At 34.5% G+C, this 20963-nt stretch overlaps 1 protein-coding gene across 2 annotated transcripts in view; it reads left to right on the forward strand.

The window, feature by feature from the left end:
• CDH7 (cadherin 7) overlaps positions 1-16631 on the forward strand; it is a 78998-nt gene extending 62367 nt beyond the window's left edge. The window contains exons 11-12 of one of the 2 annotated variants that reach the window (XM_030011838.2): positions 591-842; positions 7520-12400. In XM_030011838.2, the coding sequence (XP_029867698.1) occupies positions 591-842; positions 7520-8013 (746 nt within the window). In that variant the 3' untranslated portion in view covers positions 8014-12400. Of the gene's footprint in view, positions 1-590; positions 843-6610; positions 6616-7519; positions 12401-16621 lie in introns of those variants that run through there. The other variant, XM_030011839.2, reaches the window with a different exon arrangement.
• The last annotated feature ends 4332 nt before the right edge of the window (positions 16632-20963 follow it).

The raw sequence follows: 20963 nt of genomic DNA on the forward strand, positions 1-20963 counted from the left end.
TAGACTGATTATATTAGTCATCTTGACTCTCAGATGAGACTGAAAACAAGTGCTTGTCTTTGTTACATCTGCAATTACCTGTATTTGTGCACCAACTGGGTTTTTTTTGCATTCAAAAAATATTTCATTGGTCTTCAGAACTTGTTCTCCTATTAGTATGTTCATCCCTTCCATTAATATGGTATCTATATCTGCAAATGATTGAAATAGATCCTTGGAAATCAGACATGAAACAGGTATGTAGGTACTTTATCTGATCACTGAAGGGTAAATTTTTTCTTTTTTATAATGATCTCATCTTCAACTATCTATCAAGAGTGTGGAACTGTGAGCTTAACAAAAATCAAATAAACCTCTGCAATTTTGAAACAGTCTTGCGTGGAAAACAGAAAGCTTTTTGTTTAGTTGGTATCATATCTCAGATGATCCTATCTCTGCAGCTTCAGAAATATATGACCAGGAAAGATAAACTTGTTGAAATAATATAAATGTGTTTATAAAGTCTTTTAAGTGAAAGACTGTATTATTTATAGGCTTGTATTTTAGAAAGGTCATGTATTTTATATTTATCTTTTTATTCCTTTACCTAGATAACACTGCAACAGTATTAACCAGAAGAAATGGGTTCCGAAGACAGGAACAGTCTGTTTTCTACTTGCCAATATTCATTGTGGACAGTGGATCACCTTCACTTAGTAGCACTAATACCCTCACAATCAGAGTCTGTGATTGTGACGCAGATGGTATTGCTCAGACATGCAATGCAGAAGCATATATCTTGCCTGCAGGACTTAGCACTGGAGCCCTGATAGCAATATTGGCTTGTGTCTTGACACTGCTAGGTACGTCTTCTTCCTGTTACGCTTATTTTCTGTTTAATGTATAGTAGCAAAAGAGATAGATATGTATATGTATATAAGCTTCAACCCACTCCCCTCCCCCCACCCCCCCAATTTCTGTAAACAGGTACACCTAACATTCCCAGCAGAATGGCATTTTGTATCATGAGCCACACAAAATCTTTAGTTTGGGATTTTCAAGTTCAGATAATTTGTTTCTATGTCAAGCTGCCTCCAGACATATATATGAAATAATAGTAAAAGGAAAAAAGATCACTTGCATCAAATGTAATACTTAAGAGATAGCCAATGCAGTTTATGGAAGTAATGTGTTTAGCATACTCACTGTATAACCATGTGTGTCCCTTTTTCAGAGATATAACTATCATTAAACATTTATTGATTTGCATAAAAAAAAAGATGTTCAGAAAACAGAACAGATGTAATTTACTGATGGGAATCATTTACTTGAACCTCTTCTACAGAATGATCTTTTGTTACCTCTGCAACTGGTAGCACAGTTGGATTTTATGCCATGCAGTGAGACTGTAACTAGATAAAAGACAGTGGAAAGCAGTGGAACAGTGTCAACATCCTGGTTTAGCATTTCTCATTTCGTGCCTAGTCCTTAAACAAAATGACTACATAGTAGTAGTAAAGGCCTAAATTGAGGAGTAAAGATGAAGGATCATCTTTACTCCTGCAGAGTGCAGGTGAGCAAAAGTGCAGTTTTGCTTATTGTCAGAAAGTTCACATGTTAATATGGGTACTGATTCGGCACACAAGGATTTTCTTGAGTGTTGTTATCAATGGAGAGATTTTTCTATTCCCTGGCTGTACATACCAGTCTAAGGGGAAGGGGAAGACCATAGCCTCCTCAGGTTGGTATAATCCCAGTGGTGATTTGTCTGTCACTGTTATCCAAGTAATTTGAATAGGTCAAATCAAGAGACTTCGGTCCACATTTCTGTTCATGGTAGTATTTCAACAATTTATAGACGTCTCTTCTTATTGACTTTGATTCACCTCACTGTAAACCATTAGAGGGAAATGTCCCTTCTGCTGCACATATTTCTGGTGCATATGACCACCTTACCATTGATTTTATTTGCCAAAGAATTGAACTTCCAAATTCAGCTGTCTGAATGCGTCACCACTGTTTATCCAAATAGACGTTTGTATGTGCTATCATCCCTTCCAATCTAAACTCTTCCTTTTGGATATAGTTCAAAGCTGCAGGTGCAGTTTAGGCTGCGTTTGTATGCTAACCCTGGCTTTGAGTCCTGCCTTAGGGTACTGTATCCTGCTGCTGTTTTGTTCCCAGCCAGGTGCCAGTCTTCACAAGGAAGAGGTGCCTAAGCATCACTGCTGCCCAGTGAAATCCCAGTCAAATGCTGTTGCTTGTCTGGTCCCAGAGCCTTTCTTCTTCTCCTGTTTGTTCCTAGAAGACATTTTCTGGGATCAGCTGAATGGTAGCACTGCTAGGAATTTTTCTCCTTTTTCCCTTTTTCTTTTCACATCCATTCCCAAGAAAAAAACCTGAAGATCCACTAGCACAGCATAAAAAACAGGCTTCAGCTGTTGGCAAGTGGTTCCAGGGCTGGGACCAAGGGATGCACCTTTTTGTGTAAGAGTTTATCAGTGAAAAGAGGAGACAGGCTACCGGATCAATTTTTTTTTTCTGATCCAAGGTTACACGCAGTGTAAATCCAGTCACATTCATCAATGTCATCTCAACATGAGTCGTAAAGTGTTGTAAAGTGGAGGAGGCAGGAGATTTGCATAGATGTCATGGATACATGCATTCTGGCACTAGTATCTCGAATTCTCAACAAGCTTTTATCTTCTTAAAGTTAGTATGATGTACTTTGGTATTTCTTCTTGCCCCATACATCCCTTTGTCTAATAAATAACTATTTGTCTTGATGAAGACTCAGATTGTCTCAGTGGGATTTCTTAGTGTTATTATTTTGACTTAAGGAACCAATTAATTTTAGATAAGAACAATGTTTCCACTGATGCTAAGAAGGAATAATGTTACTAAATCATAGTGATTCATTATAATTGGATATAACATGGTGTAGGCTATTTTTTCAAACTAAAATAATTTTTAAAAGTTAAAAACTTTTTACCAAAATCTTTTTCCCTCCTCATCTTGACTGATGGAGATTAAATTCTGAATTTTATTCCACAAGAAAGTTCCAGTACTTTGTTAATTACTCAAAAGAGCTTTATAATTATTCACTCTGCAGTGAGGCTGTGTTTTAAAGAAAAAAAACGGAAAAAAAAAAAGTGCTTGCAATTTATTCTATAAAAAGCATATGAAAAGCTAGTTTGCATTCGTTTTAGACCGTACATATTTTTTAGAGAAATAAGTAGGAATTTTTTAACTCCTCTGAAAATTATATGGTAATTTAATTCAAGGTAATTTGTTTTTCAGTTAGCATCTTCCAGACACAATAATTGCTTTTATAACAAGTGCTTAGCATAAAATGTGTACATAAAATCATACAGAAAAAGAATGTTCACCTGTAGATAACCCAATCATATTTGAGAGGTTAAAGATTTTCTTTGTATTGAAACAATGGAAAGCTAAATTGACATAATGCTTTTTCATGATTTTTATCTTTCATACTTCTGAATATAATCTATTAGTACCACCTATTTCCTTAGAAACACTAAAAAAAGCTCCTGTTAGTGTGGTACTAGAGTTTACAAGTTAATAATACGTTGATTAAACTTCAAAATACAGATTTAAATTATTATTTTTTCAGTTGAAAGACGAGGAATTTGTTATTATTATCACAATACCTACAAGAACCTGATTAAATCAGCACACATAATTGTGTGATTCGTAAACAAGAAGAAACAGTCTTAGTCATAAGGATCTTATTCTCTAAACAGGTAAAATGTATACAGAATGTTACTGTCTAGTATGTGTGGGTTTGGGTCTTGCAGTTTTAAAAGTGATAAAACTGTAATTGTTTTAATTTGGGGGTATCCAAATTAAGTCATTTAAAAGGGGCTTCAGTATGCAATGCAGAAGCTGTTTTCTGAAAGTTATAGAGCCTATTAGGGTCACTCAGTGTGGGCATTTAAAGGTCACAGTCACTTTGCAAATATCAATCCAAACTGATTAAACAACAGTTATATATGAAGCTTGTTAGCTGGGAATTAAATGCAGGTTTCCTGAGTCTTGGCCTCTGTAATCCCCAAATCTCATCTGACTGTACTGGCAACTGCAAGGTATAACTAAATAGGTTATTAGCGTGCTGCTTAGATGGCTGAGGATCTCCGGTCTTCAGCTTTATGAATCATGACACACCTAAGGCATAAACCGATGTGCAGATTAGCTTGCAGCTGATGTGGCTTATTGCTATACTAAATGCCAGGCTTAGGGGCATACCATATACACGGCGTGGTAACGCTTGGGATTTAGCTCTGTCCCTTACTGTATAGCTCTGCAGGTAGTCTTCTCCCTCAGGTGCTCTCAGGGTGTTTATGGCTTCCTTACAATTATGTTGCAGTTACCTCGAGTCTTAAAGGAAAGATTAATACTAAAACAGAGAAATATGCCCTGGTGACCTAAACCTGACTTTTTACCAGATAATACCAAAATGGAAATTTCATGTTAATTCCATAAAGCACACTGCAAAATGGCAAAGCAAATATCCACTCTTGTATTCAAAGGTGTTTGTTTAAAGACTGATTCAGGTAAACTGAAACTACTGATATTATTATTACATCTATGCTGACAGAAGGATAAACCTATTTGTTACCACAGCTAATGTAAATACAAATGACATTTTCTCTTGGCTATTGTACCCGTTAAACAAAAATCAACATTTCTAAAAATTCAGGTAAATCAAAACAAAAAGGTTAGTGTAGATCTATCTTTATTAGTTCTGGTTATTTACTCTTTTGTAAATAGTGACTTCTAATACTGATTGGTTTATGTATTTGTTGAATCACATACAAAATCAGTATTGCCATTTCATCTCTTTAGCATGAGTTTGGCATACCAGTATGGAGCCAAACTAGTGGCCTCAATGTGCAATACGTATGTCCCTAAAACTTTTCCATTGTATTATTTCTTCTCTAAAAAGCATAAAATTAGGTTTTCTAGATGTTCAGCCAGTCACTAATTACTGACTTAATCTTTGCTTTTGTGATAAATGCAGGGTAAAAACCCCACCATGACTTAATGAGAAATGGATAAGCTTTAAAACCATTTGCACCTGATTTAGATATCAGTGAAATTTGTTTGGGGCTTGTATTCCTCTCTGCAGTTCCTGCAATGCAGCTGAAGCTTTGTTCATTTAGAGGTTAAACTTTATTGTTCATAGCTGTTGGAAAGGCAGGAAATTAATAATCTCATAAAGCCATCTAAATGCTAAAATATTTAACCTTTAGAAAGACTCCATATTTTTCTTGGCTTCAAGCAAGTGTGAGATGTACAAGGAATACTATATAAATCATTCAACGTATCTTGATTTTTATTGTACCTTTAGGCTAACCTGCCTCCTAAGTTTCATATTTTTCACTTATTAGCAGGTATTTAACTTTCAAAATGAAGTATGTTAAGAGGGCCAGTGGTGTGAAAATGCATTTACACTTAAGTAAAGGAAATGATAAGCTGCATACCTATATGGCAATAAAAAATGTGGCAGTAAAAGTTAAAAATAATAATTAAAAAGTTATGTCAATAGCAATCTTGGCTTAAATGTGTATTTGTACTCTCAGCAAGCTAATCTGTCTTTCACTTTAAAATATCTGTTATAATAAGGAAAAACATTAAGAGTGGAGTACAATTGTCTCTGATAACAATTTTATGTTCTCTGCTGTATAATTTATAGCTCAATTTGTATTATACAAATATCAGAATGTTTTGAAATTTCACAAGAGCCATTGTAAAGGTCAAAATCTTATATTGTCAAACTGCTTATGTAAATATTGTTTAAAGCAAAATGCCCCAAACTAGTGGCTTCTGAATTCAATACATAAAGCATGAATCAGGGAGATGCCAGGGGCAAAAAAGTGAGAGTGTGATGCTGATGTTGCAGTAATATAGAATCACAAGGCATCTGTTAGTAGATGGATCATTAGATGTGTGCCTGGTAGCTGCTGAAAAAAGGGGGAAAAAATATTGCCTAATATATTTGTCAAAAAGTTTAGAAAAAAATTGAGCTTGTTCCAGTTTTGTTTTTAGACATGCATGGCTCCAAAGGAAAATAAAAAGAATTGCAGAAAATCCACCTTTAAGTCATCTTATGCTTTAACCAATTCCAAATACTACCATAACATCTGTGGACGTATGATACAGTTTTCTGCATGTACAGTCTCTGAATGACTGGTTTATTTTAACCAAGTGATCCCAATATTAAATCATGCCTCACAATGACTAGATTGATATTGATTTTAAAAATTCCTCCATGAAAAGAAGGGCTTTCAAGAATGGCAGGCCTACATCATACAATTTATGGAGGCCACTTTTGAGACTGCCTAGGGAAGCTCAAGCTTAATTTTTTCTATATCAGCTTTTGCTTTTCCAGATGTTTCTACAGCATTTAGTTGGCATATCAAAGTACTGTAAGTAAAGGTTGTAAACCTTAGACATATGAATGCATATAATCACGTATTCTTAAGATTAAAAAATAAACATAAAATCAGAAGAGATTAATTTAATGTGGAATGACACTTACTTTTGAACATACTGTTATTTTTACAGTCATAGAGATGCCTGCTATTTTCTAGGAGTATCATTAACTCAGCAAATGTTACCCAGATGCTACAATATAGTATTAATAATTTTCTAGGAGGATGATTCACACTCCATCATGTCCCACAGATGGGTGCAATATTCATATTACTGGTTCCATATTTTGTGTGTCAGCAATGATGTTTCTCTACCAAAACTGTATTTGAACAAGAGGAGCCTTGAGTTAGTTTCTCCCAGTTATTTTGGCTGTTACTGCAGTTTAGTATTAGCTTTCAAGCTGAAAGAAACTGTAAGCATTAAAATAAAAAAAAAAAAATTATATTTCTAGCACTGGCTGATCCAATAAACTCCAGCCCTAGCAGTTCTCATTAGATGTAATTCATAAACCTCAAGTACAGTGCTTTGCACTTCATAGGAAAGTGAGGTCTTATACAGAGATATTTTTAATCCATGAACTAAGACAGTCTTATTTTACACATTGCTTAACAATTCGCTGTTGTCCAATCTACAATTTTTAAATATTTTTTTTTTCAGCAGAGATTGGCCATATACTTTAATTCAGTCTCTTCCCAAACCATGGTTGTTAAATTCTATTCAGTTACTTTATGAATGTGCTTTTATTGCTTGGGCAATTAAGAGTTCAGGAAAAGGTCTTTTTTTTATTTCATGGCTGTGAGATTGTAATAGTCAGACTGAACCAGTTCTAAAATTTATGTTTAGAAGACAGCATAGATATAGAATTAGAGATGAAGACGTTAATCCAGAATGGTTTTGGAAATAGATTCTTTAACGTCTAAAAAGCTTACAGTTTAAAAGCTGTTTCAGAACCTGCTAGGTTTCAAATCTCATTGCCTGCTATTTCCTTGGGTCTTTGCCATATAAATTAATGAGTACTTCCACCACTAGGAAAAATATGAGGAAACTTTGGCGTTGCTAAAATTCCTGTCTTTCTGTGTTACAGTTCTTGTCTTACTGATTGTCACTATGAGGCGACGGAAAAAAGAGCCCCTCATTTTCGATGAAGAGAGAGATATCAGAGAGAACATTGTCAGGTATGATGACGAGGGTGGTGGAGAAGAAGACACTGAGGCTTTTGACATGGCTGCCTTGAGAAACCTCAACATCATCCGAGACACCAAGACCAGAAGGGATGTGACGCCTGAGATTCAGTTCTTGAGCAGACCAACTTTTAAAAGCATTCCAGATAACGTCATTTTTCGGGAATTTATCTGGGAAAGACTAAAAGAAGCGGACGTGGACCCCTGCGCGCCACCCTACGACTCCCTGCAGACATACGCGTTTGAGGGGAATGGCTCGGTGGCAGAGTCGCTCAGTTCTTTAGATTCGATCAGCTCAAACTCTGATCAGAACTACGATTACCTCAGTGACTGGGGCCCTCGCTTTAAAAGGCTTGCGGATATGTATGGGACTGGACCAGACTGCTTATACTCATAGCCTTGGAACCTCTCTCTGAAAATGCACTGAAGAATACTAAAACAGAAAACTCAACCTTACGGACTGAAGAAAGTTGTAAATATTTCTCCATTTTTAACCTTTTAGGTTTTTTTGCCTTGGTGGTACATATCTTCATTAGACTTGTCCTAGGGACTGCACTGACCACACAGAATATGAGCATTTGGTGGCATTTTTGATAAAATGAAATGCTCAGCCGCGTTCAAATAGATAGCAACCCTCAGATACCTGCAGAGGTAACTCACTTTCAAAAGTATGTTATGCACTGTGACCTCAATGAGCCAATGGTACCCTGTAGATGCCTTCGCAGTATTGCTATATCTAGAACACATAGTCTCTGGTATGAGATAAGTGTAAGAAGAAACAAATTTACAAATATAACATTCAATACAACATTACAATATATAGCATTTACAGATGCAAGTTTTTTTTAACAAATTTTCTTTACAGTGTTGCATGCAGCTTGCTAGGCCAAAAGCAGAAGGACAGACACGAAAACAAACAAAAGCCCAGCAGGTCATTTTTTTGCTTCTCCCTGTTTGTTCTCAGAGCTATTTAATTAGAACTCTCTGTAATTTTCTGGGTAGTTTTATGAAAAATTACCTTTTGTACTAAGAAATTCCACAATGTTTGTCATCAACTTACCAAAGTAGTTTACAAACCCCATAAAATGAGAAATATGGAGGGGAATTCTTCTGGTTGAAAAGTTTTGTGATGCTCTTGTAGGTATAGAAAAGGTGTTGCTATCTATTTGCTATTTTTTATTGTCTCTTCTGATTTGTACAGGAGAATTTATCCTTTTTTATTATTATTTGACATAAAGTGTTATATTTATTTTGGAGCTCCAATCTCCACTAAATTCAGGTCCATTTTACTGCCTCATGGTATTAGACTTGTCAGAACATGCTGATTTTTCTCCAGTCTCAGATAAATGTAGGAAATGAAGCATGGAAATGGAGAAATTACAGTAAAGCAATCTCGCCTGCCATTCATCTCTCAGAAGGGAGAGCAGCTCCAAGGACATGCAGTTGTTCTTCTGAGCCATTACAAAGTCTGAGACATTTAAATAAAATATTTGTACATTGAATTTTTGGAAAGAAGACTACAGAGGTAGCTGGGAGTGTCTTTAATGCAAGATTTAATTTTCAAGGTTAAACACGCTATATGCTTCAAAGACTGTAAACACCTTGCTTTTCTCCTTCCCCTTCTCTTTTGCTGCTGATGAATCACAGTAAAAGACTCTTCAATTTCTTTCTTATGTTAAGCAATGTAATGCTATTAACTCCAGAAATCATCTTTAGGTCCTGCTGCACAGAAGTATTTTTCCCCAAAGGTGTTAACTCACTACACATAATTTCTACGCTGGTTCAGGAGTGCCAAAACAGAAGGACAACTGCTGTTGGTTAAAATACTGTATGATTTTGGAGTAGGATTTCTTAGAATAAGACAACTTTTTTATGATTCTGACAATATTTATACTTCATCTTTCATGATTTATTACTAGATAATAAGGCATTTATTCAAGTAAAATAGTGGTTTTAAGTATTATTTCAGATTCTTTTGTTTTAGATAATCTGTAGGTGAGTTCCTAAGTTAGACTCTGCTCCTGCAAACTTTTTTGCTTGAACCTAACTTGAAATGACTTAACTCTAGCTTGAAATGACTTGATTTGCCTGCAGTTACTGAGAGGCATACAGAATTGTTTGCAGGACTCTGTTTGTGGATAGAAGGTACTCCATAGAGGATGATGCTCACTCTAAAAGTACTTCTTTCTGAAAGAAGGATCCTTGTACTAAAATCCTAATGTATGGGTGACACCAGGCTGGGAGACAGGAATTTATCTTTAAGGCTTTGTAATTTTTGCAGCCCAGCATTATTAATTAACTATGTGAAAGTGGCCTTCAGCTCCATCAGAGAAAACAAAATAATATTAATCATCTGCAACATATTTAATTTGAGTTACATTTTGGTAGACAATCATTATTTCATAATTCAGTAGATTTGCTTCTAGCTGTATTAAATATATATATATAGGTATATATATATATATATGACAGATTTTGTAATGGAACTGAAAGATGTCACCCATGACTTTTAGTCATACATGTAAGATTTTCAATAAAAAATTAAAAAAAAAAACAACCCCAAAATGAGCTACGTGTATGCAGTTTAATGAGAGCAAGATATGCTGCAGGAGTTAAGCAGGTATTAAATCAACAAGGTGCTGAGAGAACAGTTTTTTATTAATCTCCTTGTTGTTTGTGGGAAGATAATTCATGCATCTGGATTAAGATGTCAAAAATGCTGATTTTAGCACATAACACTCAAAAGAGATTTAAATGTGGTTTAGAGTAAACAGCACAATTCCCTTGCTCTTCCACCTTCTATATCTGTAAAAAACCAAAAAGCTCCCCTGCCATGAAAGTATGTTAGGGTGCGTTGGGGGTTTTTTTGGTGTGTTTTCTATGGAAAGAAATATGCTTTACTCCAATGCCATAAAAACTCTTGCATATATGTATTTTCTGTTGCACACTTCTAAAATAATCAAGCAAATTTGTTGTTACATTATATATGCTTACCAACTGATTATATTATTGCAGTAAGAAAGGTGGAAATCCCTTATGTTTGATGACAGATGTTTACTATAATATATACACACAGTACGTATAACACACATACTATATAACGTTCGCCATAAGTTACCATGAATGTAGGTTTTATTTATATTACATAGCCTGATGTCATAAAGTAGATTCTACTGACTAAATAGTGTAAAATATAAGAAATATTTTCTCTGTCCTGGAAAGGTTATGAAATTATTTGAGCAAATTAATTAGAAAGGCCTTTTAAAAAGACTTCCCATTTTATTTATTTAACTTTCTGAAGAGCTCCAGTATCTAACTAGAGGCCACAAGTCCTCCTTCAAAAGTATGTCAAACATTGCAACCACTCCCATCTTACAGTGAAATGCCAAGATCTCTTTCCTTTTACCATATGACGATTGAATAGGCTTATTTTAAATTGAGATGTTCAAGCACCTTGAAAAGCATATGGGTTTAAGAGTGCTACTAAAAGAAAATCCATGTAAAGTTAAACCATTTGAAGAAGATTTAGGGCAAGACTCCTTACTCTGCTTTGACCAGTGGAAAATCTACTGAATTCAAGAGTTAAACAGTGGACATTGTGACTTACATTTTTAATTCAAAAGAATAAACTTAGTGTACTTACTCTACTAAGTTATATCCTCACTAAGACATAGCACAGGCCTTCCTAAGCCTACTAATTCTGGTGGCTGGGTTAATACAATCACTGCAGGACTCATGAAATCTGATGATACTGACTGAAACCTCTCCTCCTCCCTAAGAATTAAGGGAAAAAAAAATTGCTTCGTTTTTACTTGTTGTTTTCTTTGTTGTTTTGAAAGGGGTGAGCGGGATTCATAGGAATTTCCCTTTAAAGTTAAGGTCTTTTCTCAATTACTTTATCCAATTTACACTTCAGGTGCTGGCACTTATCAATAACAAAATATTTCCTGTCCTTTTTTCTTTTTAGAGATTTTGGATAAAAGCATATTATGAAATATAAAATGTCAGCATCTTATTTTTATGGACAAGTACTCTTGTATGATAGAAAGAACAGTAATAGTTTGTCGTTCTGAAAAAGAAATAAATATACTATAAAGTGTACAATTACATTGACTTTTAAGATCATTAAAGAGTTGAAAGGTGAACACAATTACCTATATCAAATCTAGTATTAAATTCTTGGTTGCAGCCTGTCATGTGGCTGATTTTATTTTTCTATGTGTAGAATTTTTCTCTACTTGAGAAACTATGTAGAGTAATAGTGGTTTGAGACAACATTGTATTCACCTCATTAGTAATAGTTAGATGGGGTCAAGTATATTTTTATTGGTCTGTGACTCTAAAAGCAAATTGCTAAAGATAGAAATGTCATTCTATTTATTTGACAGAAACAGGAAGGTCTACAAGGTAACCAGAAGTCTACAAGTTGCAGTCTTAAATATGGCATCACCAAGTTTCCCAGATATATATCTAAGTTTCCCAAATATATCCTAAGGTATATTTACACCCCAGCACCAATTCTTCCACACCAAGAATTCTTCCTCTGCTCAGGATCAATGCAGCTAAAAATGTATTGTATTGTTTACTGAAAAGTTTTTTATGGATATCTACCTGTGATTTTGTTCTTTGAACTAGGAGAATCACAGCATACAAGAGAAATAATCTATTTCCTATGTGAAGGGAATGAAAAACATATCCACAAATGAATGCTATACTTTGCTTTGTGACTATAATTTATCATTTCTCAGAAAAGAGAAAATAAATCTTTCAATGTGGTACCTAAACTGTGAAACCTTAGATCATACAATTGCAGACAGAAATATATTGGTTGAAAAAACTTGATTTACCCAAGCGTTATATGACACATTGTCATGGAATGTTTAGGTATCTAATCAAACACAATGAAAGCAGAAAACAGCATAGGAATTTCTTGGAAATCAGAAAAAAATCTGATTTGAAGCCACAGTGGGGTATCATACACATGCTTCTTCTCTTATCTCATATGTGAACATATATTTCCTAAAATTATATGTATATTTAAACATTCCACCCACACACTATTTATTTTAAAATACTTTATTTAACCAGAAAGTATCTGAAACAATGAACCTCACTCTCAAAAAATTTATTTATCCTCATTAATGTGTGATGTAGAAAAATGTAGTTTAGACTCAGGCAAAACTTTTAAGATTGCCCACACAGTAAAAGCAAATTGTTTTCATATTTTGACCCAAAATAATTTAGAAGACGTTAGAAGTGTTGCAAGGACTGCTATTTCCATAATGTTTTAAAGCCATAGGTTATTTTATAGTAAAATGGTATCAGATTGAAATTCCTATTCCTAGAAATGGCATAAAGTTTAATGGAGTTTAATATTTGGTTGATTAACTAAGGTCATGAACCTATTGTGCATCATAACAACAAGCTGAATGCTGAAGCAGGACTAGAAAAAAGTCAAGGATTTTATTTTCTCCTTCTACTCCCTACCATCTCTGCCAAAGCCAGAATTTTTTTTCATTGTACATTAGAGCAAAATCATGTTGAGTCTAAGTTAGACACAGGAGGGAATTAGATCTTGGTCTCCTCCTCACAAAGGCTGAAAGACTATTTACTAGGTCGTTCTATTCAATTATTCCTGTCTGATGATGTCTTGACTCCTAGGTCATGCTAGTTGAGACCTGTGAAGTTGTTGGTTGTTTTGTTTTGGGGTTTTTTTGGTATTGTTAAAACTGGTGTTCTTGGTGAAAAGCTTGTTTGGATGGGGTGACTTTTTTCACTGGATTTTTTGTTTTTCTTTTTCTTTGGTCAAAAACACACCAGTCAGCTATATCCTGACTTTTATTCAGTTTTAACTTCAACCCCCCATTTTCTCTTCCGTTAATAGAACAAAATAAAGTCCTGAGAAGTTCCTTCTCTTTGATGTCAAGAAGCTATGGAGAAAAAGCTGAACATAGCAGCAACAGACTGCAGTGAAACTAATCTGTTACTTTCTCTAAACACAAGCTCACAAACACTATAGCTAAGCTGCCATTAACACCATTCAAATCATGACATGGGTCTAATCTTACAACTTTAAAATATACTGTCATTTTCTGGCACTACTATCAGCCATTTTTACACATTTAGCAAAATCAAATTTTAGAATTGTCAAGGTTTGTTACCTGTAGCTCAGTTTCATCATTATTATTTATATCATGATCTTGGTGCACAGAAAAAGAGGAAAAAGTTACAAAAGTAAAACAGCACAAGTACAAAATGCCCCTATGTGCACTGACTTTTAATGCAGTGTTTTAATTATTGCTCTGCCTTAGTACTCCCTAAAACATTGATGCTTTACCTCTCATTGAGACTAACTACTCATCAGTTAGGATAAGTGTGATATCCAGCCAGACATTCAAGCCACATTAGACCATTCGAGTCTGACAAGAATGGTCAGTCTGAATTTTAATGTCCTTGTATTTCCTTAATGATCAAAGCATCCTTTTTTATTATCACACTGCTGAAATTACATGGAGAAAGAAGTGTTTACTGATGCACCTAAAAAATGCTAGGTGAAATCCTGATCATGTTGAAGTACTTGGCAGATCTCCCTGTGCCTTTCAAGAGGTGTCAGGATTTATACACATTGTTAGGGAAGACTGATAGAAGACTACTTACAGCATCAAGACGAGAGATTGTTGCTTTGAGCTGGATACCCTTTCTTTTTACACAATGTCTTCTACTGACTTTCCCTTTCTAGAAGCCACAGTCTGCATCTTTTAATGGTAATGCAAGTATCTTAATAGGATGTTTTTGATGGCATAAACTACTTACCATCAGTATAGTACACATAACTTTGCTGTAACAAACAGCACCCTTGCTCACAAACATAATTTCTGTGCACATGCTAAATAAAGACACTGTTACAAAAGGTTTACACTTGATGAAGTACCAATGGTGAAATACTGACTGGAGAAAAAAACCCTCACACCTCTCTCTCCCTAAAATTAAGAACATATAAAATTTCTGAGCTATGAAAATCAAATTATTATACCTTTCCTCAGACTGTGTAACCATCTGCAGCTTTACTGACTTCCATGACTGTAGGTACAATCCAAATGAATCATAATCTTCCTGTTTTGGAATCTGTTCTCTCACTGTTGCTTGAGATTTTATTAACATCAAAAGGGGCTGGAGCAACAAAATGGCAGAAAGATTAAGAGTATTAAGCTTTTCCTGGTGTTTTTATTGCTTCATACATGACCTAATGATGTGAAAAATAACATTTTAACAGATGGTACTGGAATACAATTTCCTCTAAGCTAATAATGTTTCCATCCTGTGGAACAGTATCTTCCAACAGTCTACAGTACTTGGTCAGGTCTCATCTTCTTATCCAAATATAAAGAAAGAACCGTTAAGGAGAGAGATTAAATATCTAAGTGATAAGCTTAATACGATTTTTTCTATTCCTCAAAACATTAAGTTTTCCTAGTTCATGTGTGATGAACAAATGAATGGAGCTCTCATAGGACATACAACCTGTTGATGCAGTTAGTATTTCTGGCTGGATATTTGTTTATATTTATTTTCCCCTTCAGTTTCTAGTAGAGTTTGACTGTGACATATAGAAAACAACTACAGCAATGAAAAAGTGTGGTATATTTACCTCCAAGGACACTGTGAAGATTCAAGCAGTGTAAAAAATAATTTATTTAGAACAGGTTAGTGAAAAGATGAACATTTTGTCTCCTCCTTTCTCTTCTTGCCCCTTCCATCCTCTGTCCCCCCAAAGATAATATATGACACTAAAGCTTTTGCTAATACATCATTTTGCTGTTTTGGGCACACATTCATTATCTTTTGTAGTAGTCACATGTAGAAGGTGAATGGAGAACAAGCCAGTGTCAAAGTCAAAGCTTGGGAATTAGGAAAAAGATTTAATAGTTTCCTACTCTTTTTATATGACCTTGACAAACTAGCTTTGAGGTAAAGCTATGATTTTTCTTTCAGTGTAAATTATTATATGATAACAAAATAAAATAATATAAAAAATGATAGTAGCAGCTGATAGTGAGAATTAGATTAATATATTATGTATGACATTTTTTTACTGTGGCTTAGCACAGGTCAATATACTTTATTGGGACTCAAAGATTAATGTAGACCATCTTGGCTCATGCACAAAGCACTTTCATGAAGGGATTTTAATTCAAATAGCTACTGTGAAATGTGGCGTTATTTCAACATTCAAAACCCACAGTTCCTTGGAAGTAAACAGAGGTAACCAATAATCCAGACTTCATGTAGTTCTGGGAAGACATAGATATACACAGAGAAGACAGGAAGGGAAAGCTTTTAGAATTTAACCCCTGTAGTAAATATGTACACAAATCCAGTTGCCTACAACTGAAAGCAAGACAGAAGCAGAGGAGGCATCTTTCAAATGGCATATGTTCTATTCAGTCTTATTTAGCCAATTATTGTCATCTGTATTGAGTTGTCTTTACTTTGTCCTCTGTATACTACAAAAAAAACACAGCTTCAGAAACTGAAAAGATTTCTGTTGTCTTCTGGTGAATTTGCACTCATGAAGAGGTAAAGCAAATAATATATACCAAAGCTGTGGCTGACTGGCAGTCTGTTCTCACCTACAACAGAGTTAAGTCTGATGGTACGTGGAGACCATGCTGAATGACAATGTCTTCCTGTCTCATTCTTCATCCTTTCCTGTATACATCCACTGCTCATCTCTTTCTGTAGTTGCTATTTCGTAGAGGAAAGTTTTATGGTTTTGAATTTTCTATGTACGGTGCTTCATACACTAGGTCACAGATGATGATTAGGTCTTCTAAAGAGAACAGCAATGCGACTGTTACTACAACTAATAATGATGCTGCTGAAAAGAGATGTTGTTGGTCTTAGAATCAGAATATCAAGTTATCTGCCCAGCTTTGTCACTGATCTGCTCTGTGACATTGGTTGATTCACCTGTCTTTGTCATCTGTTGATATAAAGGCCTGAAGAGGAATAGAGCCTTTTCAATATTTTGGAGAATGAAAATAGTATGGTAACTTCTACATAATAAGTGTGTGTTTGTTTGTTTGTTTTCTCTTTTAAATTGAAAATATGAAGTATACCTGTGGATAGAATTCAGTCCTGGCATAAGTCTGGAGTAAACCATACCTGAGCCAATGTCAGCAACAATGTAATTTCAGTGTTGCATATGGAATGGCAAGGGAGCATCAAGACATAACGAGCATTCCTGAAAATGATTTGGCATTAGAAAGGCATATGAATGCAATATGATAATCATACCAGTGGGATGGAATGTTGTAGAAAAAAGCACACATAAAGGCTGCCAATGCTTTCATTTCATACATCTTGTGTTCTATAGAGTTTCAGACAAAAAAAGAGAGATTGAATTAATTTGCTTATTCATTCTGTCTTTGAAGTAAGTGTTCTCTCAAATCCACAATGAAACAGTAGAGTTTCCAATAAATATATTGGAGGGCTAGTATACTTTGTTCTGAGGTAAAAGAAAGCGTCATATCCTTCTGTTGGGTATACAAGTAGATAAACACAAATACTGAATTGATGTTTCAATACGGAAGAAACCATATTTGCAAGTAACCAAGAAAGGTTTTTAGAATGTATATTCTCCTCAGCTAATTTATTTCGACAGCTGAAGCTTGTTAAAATCCTTCCCTAAAGTAAAACATGCATCTTTGTAAACCTTATGGTTTAACGAATCTGAACTTAATAAATACCAACTTTATTGACATGGAAGCTTCATCTGAGGAGAGAAAATTAATTCATCCTTCTTGCCATTCAATCATAAAAAACCTGAATGGTTTTGTAAATTTTAAAATCTGTCCTCCATTTGGAAAAGAGAAATTAAAGGCCCCCTCACTAGCAAGTTGTATTGGCAAAGCAATGCGTGGGAAGAGCCAATGGTCTTGAACGGACTACATAATTGAATAATATCTCTAAAGTTTATCTGTCATGTGCATCAGGAATTGCTGCTCTGTTAGAAAACCAAAATGGAGGCAACTCAGGTAAGCTATCATCAACTTCAGTAACAAAACAGGTTTTGCTCTGTAATTTGATGGTGGATGGAAATTATATAAACCAATTGATATGGACAGAATTGATACATGATTAATTTTAAAGGTGATCATACTGTCCAAATATATTCTGTGTGAAATAATTTATCAAGATTCAGGCCAATAAAGCTGGACTGCTCAAATTTTTGCTGAGTGAATTAAAAAGGATGCCAATACTCTGATACCAAAATTATTTTGTAAAGTAAATGGAATCTCACAGAACGTATGTTCCACTGTTTTCTTTCAATGTGTTTAAATGAAAAAAAGTCAGGGAAACAGAAGACATAAGAGTTCAAAGAGCTCATACAGGACTTTTTTGTAACTACAGCAGCTGTTTTATTTGTCCAGTAGCTCAGATGATATAGTAGGTCAATAATAAAGCTTCTCTTTTTACTATTTGTTTTTTTTAATAGAATCTAATCTTTTGACACTCAGTGCGAGCTGAAGTGTAAAATCAGAATATCTTGTGTTTAGAAGAACAGCAAGCTAGCTGGGCTTAGGACAAAACTGTAATAGCTTCTGAAACATCCTATTCTTTTTATTTTTTATTATTTTTCTATAAATAAGATCATATTGACCTTTGCATTACAAGACAGAGAGCAAATTTAGTGGTTTTTATACATATTGTCCAAGGAGATAGAGATGTGTTATTTACAGCCAACAGGCAGAAGAGTGAGTAGATGCAAGATGACATGATGTTAGACTACAAGGATGCAACTTTAACAAGCTTAGAAAAAGGACATCTTGTTTACAATGGAGTGTATTCATCAGAGAGCTGTTAAGTATGAATTATTAAACTTAGTGCACTTCAGAAAATGTAATTGAACGTGGGAGACTAAAAATATAAATTATAGTCTGCAAGTAAATAAATGTAACCTTCTCCTAGCTCTAAAACAGATATAAAGTATAATATTAGCATACAATTTAAAGGTCAATTAGTAGTGGTAGTCTGTCAGTATTATGTAGGTTAGCCATGTTGGCAGCTTGAAAAATAACTGACTGGTCACATGATTTTATAGACTTCTGTTACACCCATACTCCTTCACCTTTCTCTCTTATTTTTCCTCTCCTCATTCCCTTTCACTCTTTTTCTCCTTTAATAAATCTATTTTATTATACAACCTCTCAATCTCTAAAAGGTTAAGATGTAACAGGTACTCTCAGTATTTGGGTTGCAAAATTAGATTACAGCAATGGGTTTCATAATCAGTTCTTCTGGCAGTGCTGCCTTCAAGATCCACCTAGAACAAAATTCTCTACCAGTGTTTACATGTGGTCAGGATTTTGCCTATTTCTTATAAAAGACAGGCAAAAGACATAAACCCAATACTCTGCCTGATGTCTTCTCCTTCTGCCTGTGTAGTTTACGAATTCCAAAAGAAAAACTTTTCAAGAAACTATGGTACTTTGTAGAGGAAAGGACAGAGTAAGAAAAGGGAAGTAGTTCAGATAACTTCTCAGGAAGTTAATAATGAATTAGGGAGCCCCCCTTACCTATGTAAACCAAGTTGTGAGTGGGAAGGAGATCCTAGTCAACAATATTTGAAAGACATTACATTACTCTCAGCTGGCTATGAGGCAGCCTATGTCAAATGAATTGTGTTTTGAAACTAGGTCATAGAGAATAAAGTCTTCACATAACCGCTGACCATTAATTTAACATCTTTGTGGGCAGTCTCAATAAAGAAAAAAAGTACTGAATTAACACACACACTAAAACATCCTCTCTCTTTCCATCTGATTTCAAAATGTTCCCTTCAGGTCATTTTTTTTTTAGTCACACTGGTGAAGAAAACCTGTAGCCATCACAGAACAAGATCAAGAAAGCTTCAGATGTTAATGGATTGTAATTCAGCATTTTTATAATAGCATTAGAAAGAAAAGAAAATAGTTGACTAAGCAAAAATAATTCAAGTTAAGGTCAGTCATAAAACCTTTCTGAAATTTAACCAGCTGCCAAGCTCAACTTTCAAAACTTCTAGCGGTTATGTTCAAATCAGGTCAAAAGTAATCATTAAGACAGGTATGTATTTAGATAGAATTTAAATTCATTTTTGGACAAAGTTCCAATGTCTTCCTTTTTTCTTACGTCTTTTTCTTTTAACTTATATGAAATTGCAGATGTTCACTATGCAATAATCTCAGTAAAATTCTGGAAGTAACAAGTAACATAATTATGAAACACTACAATTTTCTAGACATATTGTGAAAGATATCATAATAACTGTAGGGACAAGATATTCTTGTACATGGAGCTGGCAGATATGTCTACCAAATACTGAAATGAAACAGTGAAATAAACTGTTTTAGATCAGAAAGTATATTTATAACAGAATTAGCCACAAAAGTAATCTGTGACTGATGTGTTGAAATGCAAGACAAAAATAAGCCTCTGACTTTTTAGTTTCTTACTTCTAATTGGTGATTTTGATTGGCTTGAGTGAGGAACACAAGGACTTGAATGTGGAACAGGCAAAGAATTATTTTCTGTAAAAAGGGCGAATTTGACCAGGATTTTTTATTCAAAGCAGGAGGGCAAAATAACTCATATGGAAGAAGTACAAGTCTTACTGAATGAAAAAAAACAAAAGAACCTCGAACATGTCAAAAAGAATATTAAGGCAGCAAGCACAAAGTATAGAAAAAGAATCTGCAAGGATGCCTATGACACCATTGCAAGGAAGTACAGAGACAGAATGAAAATAGTAAAAATATAGTTAAGCTGAACTTTTTAAAGCAAATTACAACTGCCAGTGACAAAGATAAAAATAGAAAAGGGTCAGCAGGGATAGGTAACAGAAGAAAAGTGATACTAATGCATGCTTAGAAAGGAGTAAAGATCAAGATTAATCTATTCCGGTTGCCAAAGGAATATTTTTGTCTCAGATTTTTTTTTTTTTTTAAATATGACTGCTATACAGAAAAAATGATGGTAAGCTATCTTAAAAAATCAAAACAAAACAAAACCAAAAACCAACAAAAAAAAAGGAAGTATGTAACAGAAATAAGGATATCTGAAATGGAAAGAAAGCTTAGACTGCATATTCTAACAAAATCAGGATAGTCCATTAGTCTCTATCTCTGAAGAATCTGTTGATAAAGAATCATCACTTGAAATTGAAAATCCTGTACTATGAATGAATGATGGCAATGTTCTCTGAATGGAGAGCAGGGAATACAGCACTGTACGTACATCCCATGTATGTACATAATAGGCCTCAGTGCTGCATAACAGCTTAGAACCTATTTTGGAAAAAAAATT

This window comes from Aquila chrysaetos, chromosome 4 (genome assembly GCF_900496995.4).
Source record: "Aquila chrysaetos chrysaetos chromosome 4, bAquChr1.4, whole genome shotgun sequence".
Classification (NCBI taxonomy): domain Eukaryota; kingdom Metazoa; phylum Chordata; class Aves; order Accipitriformes; family Accipitridae; genus Aquila; species Aquila chrysaetos.